The following is a 23,997-nucleotide window of genomic DNA, read 5'->3' as shown; positions in this document are numbered from 1 at the left end:
ACAAATGCCTACTGACACTTTCAATTGGAAATAGCAACTTATTCATATTGGTGGAAATGGGAGAGTCACCTGAGTAACAGGTTTCTAGGATTAAGAAACCAGTACCAAACATAGAAGGAAGGACTTGAAATTTCATAGAATCATAGAATCCTAGGGGTTGGAAGGGACCTCGAAAGATCATCTAGTCCAACCCCCCCTGCCAGAGCAGGGTCACCTAGAGTACATCACATAGGAATGCATCCAGGTGGGTTTTGAATGTCTCCAGTGAAGGAGACTCCACAACCTCCCTGGGCAGCCTGTTCCAGTGCTCTGTCACTCTTACAGTAAAAAATTTTTTTCGGATATTCACCTTGAACCTCCTATGCTCCAATTTACACCCATTACCCCTTGTCCTATCACTGGTCATCACTGAGAAGAGCCTAACTCCATCTCCCTGACACTCACCCCTTACATATTTGTAAACTTTTATGAGGTCACCCCTCAGCCTCCTCTTCTCCAAGCTAAAGAGACCAGCTCCCTCAACCTTTCCTCATAAGGGAGATGTTCTACTCCCTTAATCATCTTAGTGGCTCTGTGCTGGACTCTTTCCAGCAGTTCCCTGTCCTTCTTGAACTGAGGGGCCCAGAACTGGACACAATACTCCAGATGCGGCCTCACCAATGCAGAATAGAGGGGGAGGAGAACCTCTCTTGACCGACTAACCACACCCTTTCTAATGCACCCCAGGATGCCATTGGCCTTCTTGGCCACAAGGGCACATTGCTGGCTCATGGTCATCCTCTTGTCTACCAGGACCCCCAGGTCTCTTTCTCCTACACTACTCTCCAGCAGGTCAGCCCCCAACCTATACTGGGACATCGTGTTGTTCTTCCCCAAATGCAAAGCTCTACACTTCCCCTTGTTGAATTTCACCATGTTTCTCCCAGCCCAACTCTCCAGCCTGTCTAAGTCTCTCTGAATGGCAGCACAGCCTTCTGGTGTGTCAGCCACTCCTCCCAGCTTGGTGTCATCAGCAAACTTGCTGAGGGTACATTCTATACCCTCATCCAGGTCGTTGATGAAGATGTTGAACAACACCGGTCCCAGTACCGACCCCTGAGGGACTCCACTAGTCACACACTTCCAACCAGATTCTGCCCGATTGACTACAACTCTCTGACTCCTTCCCATCAACCAGTTCCTAATCCACCTCACTACCTGATCACCAAACCCATACCTGATCAACTTCTCTACAAGGACGCTGTGGGAGATGGTGTCAAATGCCTTACTGAAATCAAGATAAACCACATCTACCGCTCTACCATCATCTATCCACCTAGTAATTTCCTCATAGAAGGCTATGAGGTTAGTCAAACATGATTTACCCTTGATAAAACCATGCTGACTGCTCTTGATGACCCCCATGTCCTTGATATGCCTAGAGATAGAGACAAGAATAAGTTGTTCCATCACCTTTCCAGGGATGGAGGTGAGGCTGACCGGTCTATAGTTACCCGGGTCCTCCTTCTTGCCCTTCTTGTAGACTGGAGTGACATTTGCTATTCTCCAGTCCTCAGGCACCTCTCCTGTTACCCATGACTTACTGAAGATGATGGAGAGTGGCCTAGCAATGACCTCCGCCAGCTTCCTCAGCACCCTTGGATGCATTCCATCTGGACCCATCGATTTATGGACGTCCAGATTACTCAACTGATCCATAACCCAATCCTCATCTACTATGTCCTCACCTATCTTGACTACTTCTGGGGCTATATGAATCTGGGGCTCATGGGGAAATCCTGCAGGAGTAAAGACAGAGGCAAAGAAGGCATTCAGCACCTCTGCCTTCTTTATATCCTCTGTCACCAGGGCTCCCACCTCATTCCTCAGTGGGCCAATATTGCCTCTAGTGTTAGTTTTGTTAGCTATGTATTTGAAAAAGCTCTTTCTATTATCCTTAACCTGACTTGCAAGGTTAAGTTCCAAGGAGGCCTTAGCTTTCCTAATTGCCTCCCTACATTCTCTGGCAACATTCCTATATTCCTCCCAAGTGACCAGCCCCTCCTTCCACGATCTGTAGATTTTCCTTTTCCACTTAAGTTTGCCCAGTAGTTCCTTTTTTAACCATGCTGGTCTCCTAGCTCCCTTACTAGATTTCCTAACCCTTGGGATGCTCTGATCCTGTGCTTGCAAGAAGTGGTCCTTGAATGTTAACCAGCTATCTTGATCCCCTTTATCTTCCAGCACCCTGTCCCATGGGATTTCCCTTAACAGTTGATTGAGGAGGCCAGAGTTCGCCCTGTGGAAGTCCAGGGTTCTGGTCCTACTGGGTATTCTGTTCCTTCCACACAGGATCCTGAACTCCACCATCTCATGATCACTGCAGCCAAGGCTGCCACTGACCACCACTGCTTCAACAAGGCCCTCCTTGTTGGTTAGTACAAGATCCAGCAGCGCTCCTCTTCTAGTTGGCTTGTCCACCATTTGCATTAAGAAGTTATCATCAATGCACTGGAGGAACCTCCTAGACTGTGAAAGGCTGGCTGTGTGAGTCTTCCAGCAGATATCGGGGTAGTTAAAATCTCCCATGAGGACTAGGACTGCAGTTGTGAGGCTACTGTCAGCTGCCTGTAGAAAGCCTCATCAACCTCCTTGCCTTGGTCAGGAGGTCTGTAGTAGACCCCCACAACTGTATCACCCACACCAGCCTGCCCCTTAATTCTTACCCACAGCATAACTGTAGCATAACTCAGTTCCAGCTCAATTCTGCTTTGAAAAAAGTGTTGGTCTGTTGGTGTTGAAGTTTCCTCTTGGTTGATAGTTCTGGAGGAATAATGTGGCTCATACTGTTCTCTTTATTTCTCCAGTGGACAGAATCCTCTGATTTTATTTATTTATTCTTTTAGCATATGCAGATGACTATCCAGGCTCTCCAAGATGAGCTTCGGATCCAGCGGGATCTGAACCAGCTGTTCCAGCAGGACAGCAGCACTAGAACCAGTGAGCCCTTGGTGGCAGAGCTAACAGAAGAAAACTTCCAACGACTTCATGCAGAGCATGAACGCCAGGCCAAGGAACTCTTCCTGCTACGTAAAACCCTAGAAGAGATGGAACTGCGTATTGAGACACAGAAACAGACCTTAAATGCACGCGATGAGTCCATCAAAAAGCTGCTGGAGATGCTGCAGAGTAAAGGTCTGTCAGCAAAAGCCACTGAGGAAGATCATGAGCGAACAAGACGGTTGGCTGAGGCAGAGATGCATGTGCACCACTTGGAGAGCCTTCTTGAACAGAAGGAAAAGGAAAACAACATGCTGAGAGAGGTAAGTGACCAAGCTCTGGCTTCATCTCCAACCTAAAGCTTTTCTGTGTCTCTTCTCCGTTTCAGAATGGTAAGAAAAGAATCATCCATTCAATCTATAAGGTGTATTTTACATTGCAGAGTTGACAGAATTTGTCCTTGTTTTAAAACTTCTTTATGGTTTCCTTGTGCGTGGCTTTTGGGGTTTTGTGCTTAGGCCCCACTTTCCCCGTAGCCTCCATATGAAGCTCCAGAGGTGAAATGTCACACAGACTGTAAAATACAGTAGCTACCTGTATTCAGAAGAGAATACAGGAGTAATGGATGATTGCTCTACAGTTTCCATGGAAACAGTCGCCTTGCTGTGAAGGGTATTTGATAAAACTGTTAGCTGCCCTGGATGTGCAGCCAAAAAAAAAAGATTACTTAAAGGGACACTGTTGCACACAGTCTCTCTGAAAACAGTAAAGTAAAAACATTGTTATATGTGTATTACACCTTAGAGGACTACAATGGCAAGCATTCTTCACTATTAAATCATCCTAGACTAATTATAATAATATATGGGCTACATATAAGTATCTTAGAAAAATAAATGAAAATAAATCAGTTCTTGTGTAGCCAGTTTCATTAAATTTCTTGATTTTGTTAGATGCATTTTCTTCTTGTCAACCAGCCTCCTAGAGTATTTGAATATTCACTTCTAAAAGGCTGGTAATTCAGCATGTGTTACATAAATACAGAGGTATGTATGTATGCACATGCATGTATTCAACAATGATAAGAATTTCTGGAAAGATTATTTTACATATTTCTGTAGATTGAATGTATGAATTGATAGCTATACATGTGTATGTGATACGTGTGTGTGAATCTAATGCCCTGTTTTGCACATTGTGTGTCTACTTTGTGGTTCAGCATTATTTAGCCTGACACATACACAAGATTTGAGCCCCCTCTCTAGGGGGGAGAAGGAGCTAGAGAAGCAAGGTCTAGCACTGAGTTTCTTGAGATGAGTGTTTGCAGTAAATAAATACTTCTTAATACTTCTTATTCATATATTTTCCATGGCCTGACCCATTGTACTTGTACTCTTGCAAGCATTTATATAAGAAAGCTAGAGCCCACTGCATTTCTGAGCCAGATTTAGGCCAGATTTATTTTTTTAGAGCAGTAATCTCTTGAGTGTCTGGAGTGAAGATAATGTGATTCCAGAGTTTCTACACTACAATTTTTCCTTTATTTAGCAACCAATGATAATTCTGTTCCAAATCTTGTGCCTATTTCAGGAAGAGCCTCAAATGGCTTCCATTTGACTCCACTTTAAGTCCAGCAACATAAATGAAAAGCTGTCAGATGTGTAAATTTTTAGGAATGCAGTTATTTTTGTTTCTCCTACCAGTTAGTAGATGTTGAAAGATAAGAATTATTGTTTCTTTCACACATATCTGGGAATCATCAATCATTTAAATCATAGCTTTTATGTTAAAAGATTTCCTGAAAAAGGTAGAGTCCTTATGGGACTACATCACAGCAGGAAGGGTTTAGTTAGTATCCATGCGTTGCCATGAGCTCTGAGCTAACTGAACTCAGGCTTGTCTGCATGAAACTCAGGTCTCATGCTTGGGGCTTCAGGAGGCTGAAGAAAACCAGGGTATGTTGCTGAACTGTAATTGACTGCATCTGACTTCCTGAGCACCAGGTTGCTTTACTCTGAAGGATCTGGTACAGAGTTGCTGTCATTGTTTCACACTTGAAAGTCGTCTCTGTGCAGAACCTTCTCAAATAATCTTCTATTATGTGTTTATCTGTATTTCCATAGTTTTAGGTTATTTTAGCCCTTTGCTATCCCAGATACTATGGGGTTTTGAGCAACCTTGAAGAAATCAATCTAGTTTCCAGATGGTTCTATATCTAGCATTCCCAGTGTCTGGACAGGCATGCTAAACTCTTCTTTAAATACATCTGTTAAAGAAGCACTAGTATCTCAAAGGAATTTGCTTGTGCTTGGGAGATCAGCATTCATACCTCGTGTTCTAACACATTAGAAAGCTGAGAAAAACTTTAATAGCAGTTTTGACCATCTTAACTAAACCGTGTTCTGAGACGTCAAAATCCACTAGTACTGTTTCTGACTTTACAAGTGTGTTAGACTTCTGGTAAAAAGATCTGAATCTTAAAGCAAGAAAGTATTCCTTTGTTTTTCAGCTTTGATGCCTACATGTAATTTGAACCGTAATGTTGAGACTTAAGGTTATAATCTCAGACAGCCTAGGTGGCCTCAGTGTGACTTTGAAAATTAAATGTGAATTCATTGATTCCTTCAGCTGGCACTATTACTATGACTGTACTGCACTAATTTCCTAAGGAAAGGAATTATTAGAGAGCTCCAAGACTTGTGCTTCTGATAAGATCATAACCAAGCAATAGATGTAGTGGTTCATGCCAGTGATCCCTTTAGTCCAGCATTCTGTTTTACATAATGGCCACGTGCAGTCCAAGAAGCGGTAAGAACAAGGCAAACATGATACTTCTCCATAATGTTGTCCCGTCTTCCCAGCTGTTTAGAGAGAAGGGGTTTTTTTGAACTTTTTGTGGCTTAACAGTTTAGTATCTTCCATAGATCTGCCATCCAGGTAGACAGTCAGTGTCTTCTTGATCCCATGTGAACTTTTGCAGCTGTAGCATCATTTGGTAAGTGGTTCTACAAGCCTGCTCTCCACTGCAGAAAGAACCTGCCTCATTTCTTTTGAGTTTGAACCTGTCACCCAGTAACTTCATTGACAGCCTCTTGCACTGGAAGACACAGTGAACAGATGATTGCTGTTGAGACTTAGTGCTACTCAGAATTTTAGATCTGTCATAGCCCTTCCAAGTTTTCTCCTTTTCCAGGCAGAAAAGTCCAATGCTACTCATAATGCATATCTTTGATAATCTCCCAGAGCACTTTCTCAGTCTCCTGTATCCAGGTTATGAAATGGGTTCTCCTTCAGATGGTGAGAGGTATCTCTATAAGTAATATGACTCCTTTGGGCTCTTCCTAATTGTCCCAGATTTTGGGAAATTCTAGCAATCCTTCTATACAAGTCCATAGGAAAGATCCTGTATCCCGCATAGCATAGATTTTGCAGCTCACTAATATAGATGACAGTCTCTCCTTAACACAAAGTAATGAAAAATTTAATGTTTAATGAAACATCTGAACATAGACATGGATCTGGATGCCCTGACTTCAGCAGATCGCAGTGTGGCTGCATCACATTCCTCTACCCTGGAAAACAAGCTTAAACTTCATAGCCTACAAAATGATGGGTGCTATTTTGAATACAATTTCTTAAGTCTTAATGAAAATTATTTATATTATTGTTGGTGTTCTAGACTTACCTTTCAGAAACCAGATTATTATCATACCAGCAAGAAATACTTGATGAAATCCAGCAGCTGGACTGCAGCTTCCAGAATAGCTCCCAAGTTAAATTAACCTCTACCTCATTGTTCCAGACTCACCTGTTGCAGAATTATCAGTGATGGGAGTGACAGCACATAACTCTAAAGATAACTAAGTCTGCTGTGCTCTATTTGACAGCCTCTCTGCTCCCTGCCCCCAAAATGCTAGATGCACTGAGTAGAAATATGTTTCTCTCAGCTACACAGAGTAATAGACACACCAAATAGCAGTGCAGCTTACGGCAGAATATGATGTGACACCTGGTGGTCTATACACTTGGAATACTTTGTTCAAACTATGCTTTGTAAGGACAGTCAAACATCATTACACCAACTTCGTTGAACTTTTCTCCTTTGAATGATTTACAACTATCTGTTTTTAGGAATTTGTATCTGAAGAACAGAAATCCTACACATCTAGCGTCACAGTCAAAAAAGAGGTAACTTCTTGAGAGTTCTTGGAGAAAAAAGTTTAGGCCAAATTTGTCATCTGCCTAGAAGAAAGGATAGAAACAAAACTATCTACATTTGTTCTACCAGAGGGAACAAAAATAAGTTGTTCATTGGAGTGTTATTGCCAGTTACTTGCCAGACAACTTTGAAAGTGTTATCCCATTTTCTTACTCCTTCACAAGGGATATCAGCTCAGATTTTACAACAGTAGTTAATCTGATGACCTGTTTGTCTCTGGGTTGCTACTGGACAGACATCCTCTGCAAGCCAAATACATCTTTTTTCACAGCAGTGGTGTGGCTTGTAGTAATTGGAGTCTCTGGGTTATACTGACATATCTGTGTTTCTCCTACTTAGCAAGAGCTACCCTTGGATGTCTTAAATAATAAGAACCAAGAAGGATGTATGAGGGGAAATTCCCAAATGTATGACCTTCTCTTCGTTGGCAAGTGTGCTTATTGTTATCTACACCTATGAAGTCATCAATCCCATCACACCCTGTATAACATATATTCAGAGTCGTGTTAATATACATGGCCCTAAACATTGGCTTTTTCTGAAAAGAGGCAGTAGGAGTCACACACAGTGTTAGTTTCTTCTTCCTTCATAACAGTTTTGCCACATATTTATAATGAAGGATGTGTGACCTGTGACAGGCTGCATGTGGCTGTTGTCAGTACCTTCAGCAAGAGGTCAAAGTTAAACTGTGGTCTTGAAGCTATAGCATTCTTCTGGGAAAAGGGAGTGGTTGGCTCAGACTTTGAGGCTAAGCAGGTATTGGGTTAAAGGTGTTCACTGAAATATCAATTAATATAATGGCAACATAGTTCATAATAAAAAACGAAATAGTCATTTGATTTGATAGACAAAAATTAGGCTGATATCTCCTGAACTGTGAATCCAGACCTAGAACAGATGGCTGACTGCAGCCTTTTTATCTGGAAGCAGAAAGCAAGCTCATTATTTGGAATATTCTTTAGGAGTCAGTTCTAGATTCAAGGTTTGCATGTTACAAGTGTTGTGGAACAAGAAAAGAACCAAGAGTAGCTTTGCAGTTTATGTCACAAAACTGTTCGGTGGTAAATTACAGCTTTCATTTATATATATATATATGTATTTAGTAATTGAGGCTATTGAAGCAAGATGGATTTTTAATACAACTGAGTGAAAAACTGAATTAAGGAGTTCAGGATGTAGTGCTTAACTAATAAAGAGAGCTTTTGTATGTAAAGCAGACACTAATGGGTCATTCATAAGAGCACTCATTTACAATGAACTTACGGAAAAAAGCTGTGGTAGAAAAACGTTTTATTTCTTTTCATCTTCAGTGTTTGTTGAAATGGCAGCCCTAGGAAGTCCTGCTTGTGTACTGTATGTACTACAGTTATCTGGTATTGCCTTATCACAAGAACTGATCCCTGTTTGTAGCTATTTTGACTCAAACAGTGCTCACTTTATTCTAGGGAATAACATTTCGGTGAGCACTCTTTATTCTGTCTCCACTTAGGGTAGCTGTCTGTCAGAGCAGGCGCACTAGCCTGTAACCTACATACACTTGACTTAGCTTTAGATTATCAAACTTGATACTGTGATGACCAAAGAATAGCGCCAAGGAGCTTAGTAAGAAAGGATGGATGTGCCACATAGATGCAGCATCGGAGCACTGCTGAGCAGTGCCCAATGAAGAGAAAGGTTGTTTGCCATATCTGAACAGATTTTAATTACTTGTGACAAGTTTTGCAAATAAGTTCTTTTTCCATGCTTGTGTTAAAATTCTTACCCTTTTCTGCTCCAGGCTTAGAGGAGGATTTAGAAATTTTAATTGGAGCAATTAGAGTTATCTCAAAGAACACTTTTGTCCTGTTCCAGTACTTTGTAACATAAAAAAGACACTTTTAGAGAGAATTTTTGGTTTGCTGTAATAGATAGATTCAGTAACTGGAATTCTTACTGCCATCATACTAGGGGACATCTTTCTATTGAGTTAAAAAAATTGTTTGTTTTTTCTGTTTCTGCTTCATTCTTTTGACATTTTAGAAGAGGATAGCAGTGAAAAATGACATAAATCAAGGTAATTTAATAGTTATGTCTGTAGTAGAATCACTTGATTGGCCTAGAAGTAGTTTTAAAATATATTGAGCTTTTGTAGATCAAAACTGGAGAAAATGTGCTATTGCAGCTTGACAGCATGCATGATTTGTTCTTCGTATGTTTTGATTTTTTAAATACTGTTGTAGTTTGGAATGTCTTATGTGTCACTTCATGAAAGAATGAAGGTTAAAAATGTTCAGACATATATAAAATTATTTTCAACTTTCCTCAGTTCACAGATTGGTAGCTTGATGGTTCTTAGAAGGATGAAAAATTAGGATGAAAAGTAACATATTTGTTTCATGTCTTTCCAGACTACAAAGAAATCATAAATGCATTCTGATTCTTGTATAGCAAATTTGTGGGTTTTATATAATCATGTAGGAATTAAGTGAATGGAATAAAGAACTACAGTTACCTGTTGGGGTGTTTTCTTTGTATTATAGTTATGATCTCATCAAAATTATATAATCCATAACATTTCACTGGGTCTATTCATGTGTTTTTTCTAGCATAGGGAGCTAAAATTATAGAGATTTAATTTTTAAACTTATTTCAAACTTTTCTCTATATATGAATAAGCTAGTTAGTCTCCAAAAGATTTTTTTTTTCTTTTTATTCACACAAGGCAAAATGTCTAACTAGTGCATTTTAGCATCTCCATCCCCTTTAGGTGGAATTTTAAAAATTAAATTAAACAACTTAGAAATGCATAAATTATCTGGTGATAAGAGGTTTAAAATATGTAAACATTAATATATTTTTATTCTTTTTTTAAATATTAGAATATTTGTCTGTGTCAATATGTGCTACATGATTTGCTTTGTTTACAAATCTTAGGTATACTTTCCTTGGAGATGTTAATATTATCCTGCACTTCTCTTCAGCAGAGATTAAATTTGTGGAATTCTGCTTCTGCACATGTGAAACTTTGCAGTAGAAAAAAAAAAGCTGAAAATAACACACACAAGCTGGAAGTTAATTTAAATAGAAAATAGATGCCTTTTCACCTTAAATAAGAGGAAAGAAAGGAAAAATGAAGAATTAATAACACATATGTAAATAAAGTTCTAAATCATTAAGACTTTAATTTTTAATTGACTTTAGCTTTTGAATTCATGCTTCTGTAGTCCAATTTCAACACAATAGCTTGCTACTTAAAAATATTAAGATGATTTGAATTGATCTCTCTCATCTTTATCTTGCTTTTACTCTAATGCTGAAGGGATTTTGCTTTTGTTTCTTGCTGATTGGAACACTGAGATGAACTGGAAGCTGTGTTTTAATTTTCACTTTAGATAATGCCTGTGTTAATAAACTTAAGTGTCCTAATATCCGAGGTTTTGGTTGGATTTAGAAATCACTGTCTGAATGTATTAATAAAATTGCAATACAACAAAGATTATTTTTTTTTTTATCCAGGGGTAACGAAGCTTCAAAGCAACTAGCACCCTCCATTATTGATGTGTGTGTACATTTCAGCACATCTTTCAAAGTTATGCCCTTTATTAGTACCATCAATTTATTTTTCAAGGAATTAAGTTGATTGTGTTTGCAAATGTGGGAGATGACAAATGGAGAAATACAGAAATAATTTCTGAAAGAACTACCCATGATTATTGGTTCCAAACCTATGTAACTGTAACTTTTTAGTAGCAAAACTCTAACAGTAATGGGATAAACTATACAGGACTCTTATTATACAATGTTTTTTTCAGTTTACTTTTACGTGTTGTTGAAATAGAAGTTAAAATTACTGGTCTCAAGCGCTTTCTGAAAAATACTCGTAAGTCCTGAAACTAAACAATTGAAATACTATTCAGTCACCCTCTGATCCCATTTAGTAAAGATGCTTTTATAAATGAATGATGCAGGTTGAAGGGCTCTCCCAGAGGTTATTTCATGCAACCTCCTGCTCAAATTGGCAATTTCAAGCGATGGGGATTCCACAACCTCTTAGGGCACTTGGGCCCATCTTGGGTTGCTCTCCTGGTAAAATCTTTTCCATATTAACAAGTCAGAATTTTTCTGTGCTGCAACTTTTACCTGTTGCCTATCATCCTTCCAATTTGCACTTCTGGAAAGACTTCTGCCGCATCATAATCTTTACAGCTTCCAGTTAGATAGTTCTAGAGAGCATCAAGCTTCTCCACAAGCCTTCTTTGCCTCTCAGCTGAACAAACTCATTTCTCTCATTCTCTCCACTAGCATTACATGTTCCAGCCCCAACCATCTTGGTGGCTGTCCTGTGGACACTCTTCATCTTCTAATGTCTTCCTTTTACTGGGGAGTCTGAAATAGGGCATAGTCCTCCAGCAGTGGTCTTGCAAGAGCCGCATAGAAATAAATAACTGTTTCCCTTCTGGCTGTATAGTCTTGCTAATACCACCACCCAGGATGCAGTTGGCCATTGTGTGTTTTGTTGTTTTTTTTACAGCTAGGGCACAGTGCTTACTCCCAATTCACATCTTCCCCAAATTTCATGTAATCCACAAGCGTGCTGAGGGTGCCATCTCTCCTATCGTTTAGATCATCAATACAGGCACTGGACAGTAATGGCCACAGTATTAGCCTCTGATGATTGTCAGCAGGTACTGACTGGACTTCATAGTGCTGATCACCAGGCTTTGGGTGTGATAGTCCAGTTTCCACCCACATTGTTAACCATTTAACCAGTCTGTATCTCACCAATTAGCTGCAAGGATGTTGGGAGGCCTTGTCAAAGTCAAGATGTGCCACACCCACTGCTCACTACTTACACTGCCAGTTACTTCATTGTAGAAGAAAATCAGGTTAGCCAGGTACAGTTTGTCCTCCTGCACAATTACAGATCCATTTGATCTTATAGATCTATTAAATAACTTAGAAAATTAACTATGATAGTTAATACTGAACTGACAGATGCTGATGAAATTTTCCTTTGGTTGCAGTATTTTCATTTCATTGTAATTAATTGCAATATGTGGTGTGTGTCCACAATAGAATCTGAGGACAGCAGAGATAGGATATATTAATATTTCTCCATTCTGCCACTCAAAGATAAGTACACAACCTGTATTTCAAAATTAGGAAGGATATATATGTGCTGCCTTCCTTCAGCAGCCACGCTTAAATCTGTGTTCTAGGGAGGTTCAATCTGCCTGTAGCCCTGCTTCCAGGTTCTTTAGATTCGTAGGGATGTTGGCAAAATTAAATCCTTACTATGCAATTGAGAGGTGGGAGGTGTTGTTTTTCAGCAGGTTATGTCATCCAAATCACAGTGGTATTACTTAAGATGATAGAAGTAGGACATTTCCTTTGCTGAAGTGCAAAGCATCTCTTCAGACAGTGGAGATACAGACATTTCTAAAGAAAAAAGCTTAAAAGGATTTTATATTTGAGAAAACACTATGCAATGTAAAAAGGACACACTGTTGTGTCAGCATCCCTTTGGTGATGTGCTGTTTTCTTACTGTATATCCCATCTTACATCATTTCCATAGTAGTAGTTGCTTTTATGTTCTCAGGTCAGAGACTGTGTCTGTGCACAAGTGGAAATTATCTAGTACGCAATTGCAGTGCTAAAATAAAAACGATACATTGTTCAAAGTAGACTTTTGGTATATTATCTTTTTACCTTCTTTTGTTTTCTCAGTTTCTGACCATTCACAAGAATTTGTTTTAACTTCCTTTCTATGATCAAGCTGTTTCATTTTATTCTAAAATAAAAGTTATTGGACGATTGTGTCACTGATGTGACAGGAGCAGCTGGAGACATAATTTTATGCATTTAGCAAAAGCTCATGTGATTCAGAATAGGATAATTCTCACTTATGGATCTTTCTTCACCTTTTTAAGCTTAATGAATCTTCTTCAGAACTACTTCCCTTTTTCCCATAGATGAGTTTGGCAGTTAAGGAAAGCCACTATTTTAGAATTCTAGAATCTGGAGGCTTCAAACCCTCTTTTCTTCCCATATAACATTTTTCTTAAGTGTACATGAATTTGAGCATGCTGCCAAGATGTGATTGGGGTGTCTTCAACTATGGACTGTTATTACTATTAAATGTCATTCTTGGAGTTGCATTGTTTATATGCACGTTCTTAGTAGACATTCTCGTAGCCAAACTGAGATTACAGAATAATTTGGTATTACAACAACATAGGATGTGTAATAGGTGTTCTCATGTGTAATGGGTGTTCTCAAATACTACCTTTTTTAATGTGCCACATCTGGACTTACAAAAGAATGGCTTCTGACTTAATCTCTCAGTTCTCAGGCTGGCAATCACAGGAAAAGACTTGAGAATTCTGAGAAGGGACTGAAGGTTGTGGAACATGTATGAGCCTCTGCAGAAGGATAGTCAGAAGTCATTTTTCTTTCTTATTCAGATGATTGTGTACTTGTACAAACAGTGCTGTTCACTGCAGCCAAACAGATACAGGCCTGTGGTTCCAGAGCAGTGAAGTGTTCTGGATGCCTCTCCAGCAGTATGCTTCTTGGTGAGTGCATGAGTGGAGTCTGCAGTGTTCACTCTGCAAAACTCACGTATGGAGAAGTTTCAGGAGGAAACCACTCCTGACACCTGAGTTTCCCATAAGCATCCTTTGACAATTTCTGAAGGTTTCAGTCTAGCTACAGAGTCATGCATGGTAAGATACTGGAAAGGTTTCTTTAACAAAACTTTGCCAGTGGCAAGATGGAAACTCGCTCTGTCCAGAGCTCATGAGAAGGACTGACAGCCACATTATATTGGAATTATACTGCAATTCTCGAATCAGTGCTCAGATCAACCCGTTAGAGCAGGCTGAGGTGGAAACAGGGAGAAATACACCACAGCTACCTTAAGGAAGGCAGCTGTGATCATTCCCTGTGGAGAAAGAACGGGGGTGCTGAAGAAAAGGGTTGTTTTTCATGACAGGTACTGGTAAAAGCACTGAGAAACAGGTGGAGGGTGCTGTATCTGCTCCACCTCTTATTTCTAAATGCTCAGGCTGGTCCTGATTGTTAGGAGCTCATCACAGCTTATTCTTATTAGGGCAATACATAGTATTATGATTTTTATCTCTGATCCTTGACTGAGGGTAGTAAGATAAGTTCTAAGTTTCTTAAGGGCAGAGTATGTATCAGATTGTCCTATGCTTAGTTGATGTTACATTTTTGAAAGCAAATTCTACCTCATGGTGAGCTTCTTTTCTAACATTATGGACAGCAAATTAATCTAACATTTTACCTCTGAAGAGGTGGCGACTGGAATAGTAAGTAGTGGAGACAGACTGGAAAAGTAGTTTTATTTATGTGTCTCAAAAAAAATGCTGAGGGTGGAGCAGGTAATAAAAGTGATGTGAGATGTTGGGCCAGCTTGTATCGATGATATTGATGATGTTTGCTGACAGCTTCTTTTTTCTTCTTCTGAGCATGGGTACAGGAAACTGTAGAAAAAGGTTCAGCTGGTTGGACTGACTGCTGTTGGCTTTGAAAAAGCTGAACAGCGCTGCTAAGGAGATGATCCCAGAGACAATGCCTGCAGTCTTTAGATGGCCCTATGATCAACCCTCTGGAAAGAGCATCTCATGTAGTATGTTCCCCCTCCTTAGATTTAACATCAGCATACTCAAGAGAAAGTGGCTGTCTTGTTGATTTAAAAACGGTTGAATAGGTAGAAGCCATATCTGTTTGACTTCAGACAAAAACAACTAACCCTGTAAGCAGATGGAAAAGTGGAAAAGTGCTAGAGACCAACAGTTTGGAAGGCTATTGATGAGAAATTACTGATTATGCTATGCTTTGGCCAGGAGTTTGAGAAAAATACCAGAGTGGAATGCACACTGCTCTTTTTTGGACATATACATTACAGGCAGATACAGGAAGATCATGGGACCAAGGAAAAGTCTGGCTAAAATGTTCAGCTTTAAGTAAATCCATGAGAATGCAGGTACAGGTAAGTAGAAGAAGAATAATAGTGCTATTGCTCCACTTTGGTCTATGTGGTGTCAGTGATACATGACCAGAGGCTCTGAAGTTATCTGTTGACTGTGGGAGAAACAAATATATTTAGAAGGGTTTTCTGGTTTATTTTTTCAGGAGGTGGTGTTTTTGTTTTTTTTTCAGGAAATACCACCCTACACTGTGAACATACTTGTAAAAGTATATTCTCAGGAAATACACAAGTGTATTATTTAAAGCAGACAAACCTTCTACTGGATTTTCTTGTTATCACTGCTTACAGGCATCAACTTATGCAAATGTCCTTGTGCTAAATTTATGCAAAATTTTTCTGGTGGCCCTTGACGTATCACTGAAGGTTTCTATCTTTCTCACTTGACAGCTATGCAAGAGCACTTAACAATTTTACGTGACAAGTAGTATTTCCAGTATTTCAAAAAGCGCTATGCAACTCTTAACTGCCTCATTCAAATAAGTAATCATATGGAGCAAGTTACATGTGTGCCTGCCATACAAAATATTATCTCTTCACCATGTCTATAGAAAACACCAGATTTTTGTTGGCTTTTTGGATTTATCTTCTAGGTGTTTGAGGGCAGTGGGTGGCTTCACTCTGTGTGTGTGCGTATACCTCATGTTGTTAGGATAACTGATACCACAGTTCATACTCTGTGGGCACCAGAGTATTTTCATGTCATTAATATTAACGTTCTAACAGTATTCACATCCTACATTTAACGTTAGTGTGTGGTGTAAGGACAATACTATTCTAAGACAAATAATGAAAAAATGAAATAGATACTATATAGTTTCTCTTATATTCCCACTTTTTTCTTTGAAATCCTTAATTACTTTATATGGTAGAACAAGTTGTTTCAGCTTCCTATAATTTTATTCCTTAGTGAGCAGACTGAAGCATGCTAGTTCTGTGAACTGACATCAACAGAAATATCAGATGGGTTTTGTGTCCTCCTGTCTGTGTATTCTGAGCTTCTAGAGCAATGTGCTATCCAGTCAGGTATTTGCAGCTATGCTCAAGGCCTAGTGAAGAAAGATTTTCATCATGCATAATAAATGTTGCTGCTCATAGTAAAAAAACTGGAAACAGTGATCAACATAGCTGCACCCTATAGATTATAGAAACAGAAACCACAGCATGATTGTTTTCAGTAAACATATTTGAGAAACTAGTAATAGTTTAGAGTAGTTTAGCAGGCAGATGATCGGAGATTTTAATAGACACAGCTGTCATTAGTTTTATTTTGAGTAAGTAGGTAGTCAAAGATGCAGTTTCTGTTGTGTCTTTTTAACTGAGGCTCTAGTTCTGTTGAATGAACTTTCACCGATCCTTTCTTTGATAGAATAAATGATAACAAAGTGTATGAAATGGTAACATAAGAAAGCAGCTTTGAATTAGGCTATGTATTAAAAGAGAAGTTTCTAGTAATTTTGTTTGTATTTGGCAAGTGGAACAAAATGCCATTAAGCTAACTCTTACTTTCTTTTCTGCTGGTACAGGAGATCCATCGTCGATTTGAAAATGCTCCTGATACAGCCAAGACAAAAGCTCTGCAAACTGTTATTGAGATGAAGGTAAATGATTGCATATAGGCAGCAGGAGAGTTTGTTCTCTGGAAAATATGTTTTCATATTAAAAATTATTCTACCAAATGCCATGTACTTCTGTCAGTTTTCTAATTTGAAATAAGTATATTTATTTTATCCTATTTTACTATCTATTATTAATTTATTTGTTATTATTGATAAGTGGAGACAAAACTCCTTAATGAAAAAATAGAAACCTGTCTTCTGTCTGCCTTTCAGCAGCACATACAGATTTCTTTCAGTTAACCAAGAGTCCATTGGATTACAAGAATGGGAATAATGGATTAGTAAGTTTTTTATGATGATGTGGGTTATTTTCTCATTATAGTGTCAGCATTTAAAGTACTGCTTTGCCTTCTGTGTGTCAACAAAGTTAGCAATTTGCAAACTCAAAATCCGCTTAAAGAGTGGGTCATACAGCCAGAAAGATGTCTGTATGTTATTGTAAGCCTAACTTCAAGATGAATTTGTGATTGAATTCTTAAACCATTAACTCAAGTATCTAATGGAACAATGGCAGTTTGCCAAGAGCTCAGGAGCCACAAACGGAGTGTGTGGTTTACACAGCTTTCTTCGGTCTCGTTTCATATTCTATGGTTCATAAAGTACATCAGATGGGATTTGGACAAATACAGTTAAAAAATTGGAAACTGTCTTTGTGAACTATTTCCTTCCATTTACATATCCCTCCTTTCTCCCTACTTCTTTATCTGTCCTTTTTTCTTTTGTTTCCCTTATTTTTTCCCTTCCAACTTTTCCCACTCCATCTCAATATTTTCCAGAGTAATTTCCTATCTGTCTACTCTGGAGCCTTTCATTTACCGTCTTTCTTTTATTAAACATCTTTGTGGTTCATAGTAATAAAAACTAATTGACCAACAGTAACAATAAGTCCTCTTTACTATCAAAAGAGAAGCACTGGTATTTCTGGGAAGTGATGTGAGCACCAAAACAAAATACTGTTGTAAATTACAACATATCACTTCACCTTACTTCCTCTCTTCATTTTGTTGTTGCAGAAATCCACATAACCAATTTTAATTTAAGCATTAAACATAAAGCAAAAGATCTGACTAGATCTCAATAATGTTCCTTTAGAAAAATTTGATCTCATGAGTTAAAACCTATATGTGAAAATTTTTTGAGGTTTTTTTTCAGCTTCACTTTGATTATCAGACACACATACACACAAAAAAGGACTGGTCTGTGAAAGAATGGAGGATAGTTTCAAATCCTACCTGTAGTTCAGGAAAGATGGAATATTTTGGAGAAATTAAATAAAAGAAAAATAGACTACTTTAAGAGATTACAGTTCATAAATGCCTGTGTTCATGAGCATGCATGAAGCTGTGTACGCTATATAAACCTGTTCTTGCTGTTCCTAACACATAAGACTTCTAAAGAAACTGTAAACCAAGTAGATCGAAAACCTCTGACTCTTCTGGATAATGGTAGATTGACTTTCTTATTTTTCCAGATGTATTATTTTTTAACCATGGAAGTGCTTTGTTGTATATATGAGCCAGAATGCTTGAAGGATTCTCCTGCTTCATCCACTCAGAACTAGATTGTCTACTCAAGACTAGATAGTTGCATATTTTCCATGCTTATGGTGCTTTTTATGTTCTCCATTTGTGACCCCACTTAAATTACTAGTAGCATAAACTTTTTTTATGTTCATTCAATCAGAATTAAATTTCTCTTTTTTTATGCTGCCTTTGTGTTACAAAGCAACCTTTTTTCATGTTCCTCTATTAACTTAACATATACTATGTCCCTGCCCCTAGCCATGTTTTCTTTCAGTACTGAAGTCTTGCTTTCATTGAAAAATATAAAAAATGGAAAAATGAGTACTTGAGCACTCAGCTAGATGCTATCTAAAGAGGTTTAGACTGATTTCTCTAGGAACTTCAGGAGTAAATTTCCAGGGCAGTTTCCTTTTTTTGATCCAGTGGTATGTTAACAAATCATCTAACTGTGTATCTTTAACTGTCTCTTCTAATCGTTTTCAGGATTCAAAAATTTCTTCCATGGAGCGTGGCCTCCGGGATTTGGAAGAGGAGATTCAGATGTTGAAGTCAAATGGAGCTCTGAGCACAGAGGAACGTGAAGAGGAAATGAAGCAAATGGAGGTGTACCGTAGTCATTCCAAATTCATGAAAAATAAGGTATTGAGGAAACAAAGACAGTAGTAAGACAAACTGAGCTTAATGAACAGATGAGAAATTTTCATGCTTCAGTAGGAGTTAGGGTCTGGGTTCCCATTCAAGTGCTGGGAAACAGAATGTATTTGTATTCTGCCTTGAAACCTCTGCAATAACTTAAAATTACTTAAAATTATTTTAGAGCCTTTTCAGATGTATTCTATTGAAAAAAGAGTGTTTCTTTTTGCAACGATTGTACTATAACTGGTAGGTATTTTATTATGTAAAGGCTGAAAAGAGCATGAACTGTGACTATAATGGCTTTCCATTCCACTCTCTTTCCAGTAGTGGAGTCAGAATGAGAGTAGAATCTGCAACAGTGGTGGTGCTAATGTTAATTTATGCCATTAGGAATACAGAACAAATACAGCAGTGAGACATGTTGATCTTCAGGTATAAAGATGGACATTGATTACTGAATTGTCTGTAGCCAGAAGTCAATTCATTCTTAGTTTCTCCCAAAGAAGTGTTTCTCAGTCTTTTAGAGGGCCCTAACATTTTCTAATGAAGACTCAGGCCACCTTGTACAGTAAAGTTAAGTATATTGTGAGCAGTCCTGCTTTTTTTTGTTAGCTTTTACATAGTCCCTGCAAGCAGTGTATAAATCCCTGCAAGGCAGGTTAAAAATTACTCTGCTAGGTCCTCAACATTTGTACCTACTGCCTTTGTCCTGCTTGAAATTATTTGTCGAAAAAAGCATGCTGGAGAAAATTTCTTGGAGAAACGTTACTTGCCCTAAAGTAGAAACCAGTGTGTTTCTTCCACTCCCCTCGTTCCAGCTTACTGATTTATCTCAAGATAACCATATCTGTTCTTTTATACCTTTGCACTTTATCCCATTGCACTGCTTATAGGAACTGAAGGATGCCCCTTTCAAATTAGGATAAGAGAGATTATTTTAGCACCTCTTTCTCTCTCTTTCTCTCTCTTTCTCTCTCTTTCTCTCTCTTTCTCTCTCTTTCTCTCTCTTTCTCTCTCTTTCTCTCTCTTTCTCTCTCTTTCTCTCTCTTTCTCTCCCTTTCTCTCCCTTTCTCTCCCTTTCTCTCCCTTTCTCTCCGTCTCTCTCCGTCTCTCTCCGTCTCTCTCCGTCTCTCTCCGTCTCTCTCCGTCTCTCTCCGTCTCTCTCCGTCTCTCTCCGTCTCTCTCCGTCTCTCTCCGTCTCTCTCCGTCTCTCTCCGTCTCTCTCCGTCTCTCTCCGTCTCTCTCCGTCTCTCTCCGTCTCTCTCCGTCTCTCTCCGTCTCTCTCCGTCTCTCTCCGTCTCTCTCCGTCTCTCTCCCTCTCTCTCCGTCTCTCTCCGTCTCTCTCCGTCTCTCTCCGTCTCTCTCCGTCTCTCTCCGTCTCTCTCCGTCTCTCTCCGTCTCTCTCCGTCTCTCTCCGTCTCTCTCCGTCTCTCTCCGTCTCTCTCTCCGTCTCTCTCTCCGTCTCTCTCTCCGTCTCTCTCTCCGTCTCTCTCTCCGTCTCTCTCTCCGTCTCTCTCTCCGTCTCTCTCTCCGTCTCTCTCCGTCTCTCTCTCCGTCTCTCTCTCCGTCTCTCTCTCCGTCTCTCTCTCCGTCTCTCTCTCCGTCTCTCTCTCTGTCTCTCTCTCTGTCTCTCTCTCTGTCTCTCTCTCTGTCTCTCTCTCTGTCTCTCTCTCTGTCTCTCTCTCTGTCTCTCTCTCTGTCTCTCTCTCTGTCTCTCTCTCTGTCTCTCTCTTTCTCTCTCTCTCTCTCTCTCTCTCTCTGTCGTCTTTCTCTCCTTGTTAGCAACTCTTCAATTTCCCCTTCTCCTCTCCCTCTCTGAGCCTATGAATCTGTTCAGCTACTCAGTTTCTGTATCTCTTCTGTCTACTGTGTCTGCTCGTTTATTTTCCTGCAGAACATTTGCTCCCTTTTGATAGCCATTCACGCATGACTTGTAGCTCCAATCGCCATGTCTCGCTGTCCTACCTTGTTCTGTAATTGCATATTTATTTTTTCGATATTGTATAGTCATCTGTACCTTGACAATTAACTTTTATTTATCTTAAACCGAAAAATGTCCCTTTTCCTGTTCTGATTCCCTCATGAATTCCAGCTTCGCCATTGGGTGAAGTGCCCAATACTTCACACATATAAACATAACCACAGCTATACATCTTTGTTTCATAACCAAATTTTTGTCTGGCAGCCTATATGAAATTTCAGAGACATTAAACTTTTGAGAAGACTTAATGAAGAGTGGAGGAGAAATTGAATGACCACAGTTGATCCTTCTGTTCAGTTCTTTGTCACTTTTAGTTACTTGGATTGAAACAGGCCAACTAGAAGCTGACACATGATAAATATTTAAAAGCATAACAATGTCGTGACAGGTAGAGCAACTGAAGGAAGAGCTAAGTGCCAAAGAGGCCCAAGGGGAGGACCTGAAAAAAAGAGTGGCTGGTCTCCAGGCCGAGGTCTCTGCAGTAAGATTTATCTTTTGTGTGCAGTGGCCATTCACTGGGCCTTGCTAGCTCTCTGGCTTTCGGGGTAGCTTTTCTTTCCTTACCTTCTTTACAAATTGATATAACAGTAGAACTAACAGCCCACTCAAGCCTTGTAGCTGCTTTTTTGTTCACATGGTTTTGGTGTCTATAACATCACTCCTCAACTGAACATCTGTGTTTATTTTTTTAATATTTTTTAATGGTATGAGCTGTTATAGCACTAACTTATTCTTCTCTGTCAACGCAGATTTTCAAAAGTATTCAGCACCCATTTTGGGGCCAGACTTTCAAAGAGATTTGCTTTCCCTCGTATAACAAAAATAATTTAAAAATTTGCGCTGAACGTCTTAACATTGTGTCACAAAATATAACAAAAGCTGGATGCTGAACGCTTTTCAGACTGATTAATTTTAGCAGCATGAATTTAGGCTTATCCTTTACTATGAAATTAGTGCATTTGTTGAGTGATCATAGTGTCTCCCCAAGAAGAGAGATGTGAGCACTCGATGCTGCCTTAACTTCCCTTGCAACTTGAAATGGTATGCGCTGTGTTCTTCCTAAAGAGCTTTAGCACAGTGGGCTTACAGCTCTGAAATGGGGATTTCTAGAGAGAATGATCTTAGGGTGCTTCTTGGGAATTTTAATGTTAAGAAATGTGGTTGTGTTAGATGAGAGCATTTCACCAAAACGCAAGTATTTAGCATAAACTTCTCTTCTGAGATGACCCCAAAAAGAACTGATCTTTTCAAAGAAAGACCAAACTGGTTTGCAAAAGTTTTACTATAATTCAGGCTATTTACTAGTGCTGCCAACTTCAATACTTTTGTATCTAATTTAAATAGATGGACGTAATTGCTTTTAGTAAAAATTTCAAAGCAAACATCATGCTTCTGAGAGAGACCTCTAGGTATCTCATCTTTTCTGATATTGCAGGGTAAGGATACTTTCTCATTACAGTTCTGCTTTGTCTTCATTAAAAACTTGTCCCTGCTAAGTAACTAACTGGTTTTGGTCAGCCCTTTGAAAGATGGCTAAGATCACACTGACTCTGTTAAAAAGAACCTCTCTTGAAAAACTGCTGCTCCTCCCCTCTTTTTCCATGTATCTTTTGCTAATGACAAATTTTTGCTGGCCTTCCATTCAAGAGAACTGAAGGCTCCACAATTTTGTGGAATAAGTTTGGAGTATCATATTGGTTGTTGGCAGTTGTGTGACTTTACTTTTGTGAGGAAGATATAAATTACTTTTTCCTTTGCTCGTCTTTTGTTTCTTTTTCAGATTGGTCAGGTAAAACAGGAGCTGTCACGCAAAGACACTGAGTTGCTGGCCTTGCAGACAAAGCTGGAGACGCTCACAAATCAGTTCTCTGACAGCAAGCAGCATATTGAAGTTCTGAAAGAGTCTCTTACAGCTAAAGAGCAAAGAGCTGCCATCCTACAGACAGAGGTAAAATGGACAATCCTGTACTGTTTGACTTCTCGTAGGAAAAAGAGATAAAAAGCATCATTTCTTCTTGCTTAGGTTATACAATTCCCATAGCTGTTCAATATTGCTTGTTCTGAGCACATTGTAATTTTGATTGTACATTTGATTGTCTAGGCCAGGGGATCGATCGTAAAGACAAATACATGTGCTTAAGTGCGCACATATCCTGTGGACAAATGCAGAGTTGTATGGCATGCTCCACTAACATGCAGTCACTAATATTATTTTTCTAAGCACAGCTAAATTAGAAGTTGCAGTTGCCTGAGTTTGGGGGATTTATTTTCAGTGACCTTGTAGCTAAAAGACAGCAGAGAATGGAAGAGCTTTCAAGTAGCATAAAACTCGCTGAGGCTTCTCCGATACTGTCGGCATGTATAGGAACTCTTGCATGGATGCCTGGGCACCTGAAGTATGGGCTTTCAGGTTTTATGATGGATATTCCAATATAAAGGGAAAATCTTTTCAAAACTGTGTTTTGATAACAAATGCTTAATAAATTCCCATATAATGGAAGACACAACTGTGCATCTGAACGTCAAATGGAAAATAACTATAATATACATTAATTGCTTCTGGATGTTCTTGAAGAACAGGCATGAAATGTTCAGTGAGGAGAGCATTTCAGTCCCCTGACTTGGAAAACTGTAGTGTTAGTAGAAGTCCAAAAGATGGCGGTCATGCATCAAAAAATATTTGCCTTCTTGCAGCTACAACAGTGAAAAGCCAAAGGAGCTATGAAATAGGCATGCAGAAAATTTGTGGGTAACACTGGTAGAAAGATTCCATATTACAAGAGTGTAAGAGAATTTATATTGACTTCTTACCCTAGTGTAGCTTTCCTTTAATTGGGGAGGGGCTTTTTACAAGGGCTTGTAATGCGAGGACAGGAGGTAATGGATCAAAATGGGAAGAGGGGAGATTTAGGTTAGACATTGGGAGGAAATTCCTTAGTGTGAGGGTGGTGAGACAGTAGAACAGTTTGCCCAGGGAAGTTGTGGAAGCCCCACTCCTAGAAGTGTTAAGGCCAGGTTGGATGGAGGTTTGAGCAACCTGATCTAGTGG

At 39.2% G+C, this 23,997-nt stretch overlaps 2 protein-coding genes across 5 annotated transcripts in view; one reads left to right on the top strand and one right to left on the bottom strand.

Annotated features, from left to right (window-relative positions):
* The window catches only part of ERC1 (ELKS/RAB6-interacting/CAST family member 1), a 291,365-nt gene that overhangs the window by 62,434 nt on the left and 204,934 nt on the right, over positions 1-23,997 (top strand). For 3 of the 4 annotated variants that reach the window (XM_051633479.1, XM_051633469.1, XM_051633498.1), the window contains exons 3-7: positions 2,886-3,302; positions 16,716-16,790; positions 18,815-18,970; positions 21,337-21,420; positions 22,729-22,896. In XM_051633479.1, the coding sequence (XP_051489439.1) occupies positions 2,886-3,302; positions 16,716-16,790; positions 18,815-18,970; positions 21,337-21,420; positions 22,729-22,896 (900 nt within the window). The remainder of the gene's footprint in view (positions 1-2,885; positions 3,303-16,715; positions 16,791-18,814; positions 18,971-21,336; positions 21,421-22,728; positions 22,897-23,997) is intronic. The other variant, XM_051633488.1, reaches the window with a different exon arrangement.
* The window catches only part of NINJ2 (ninjurin 2), a 303,752-nt gene that overhangs the window by 264,623 nt on the left and 15,132 nt on the right, over positions 1-23,997 (bottom strand). The window lies entirely within an intron of this gene.

Source organism: Apus apus, chromosome 1, assembly GCF_020740795.1.
Source record: "Apus apus isolate bApuApu2 chromosome 1, bApuApu2.pri.cur, whole genome shotgun sequence".
Classification (NCBI taxonomy): domain Eukaryota; kingdom Metazoa; phylum Chordata; class Aves; order Apodiformes; family Apodidae; genus Apus; species Apus apus.
This window is presented reverse-complemented; position numbering and strand designations above follow the sequence as displayed.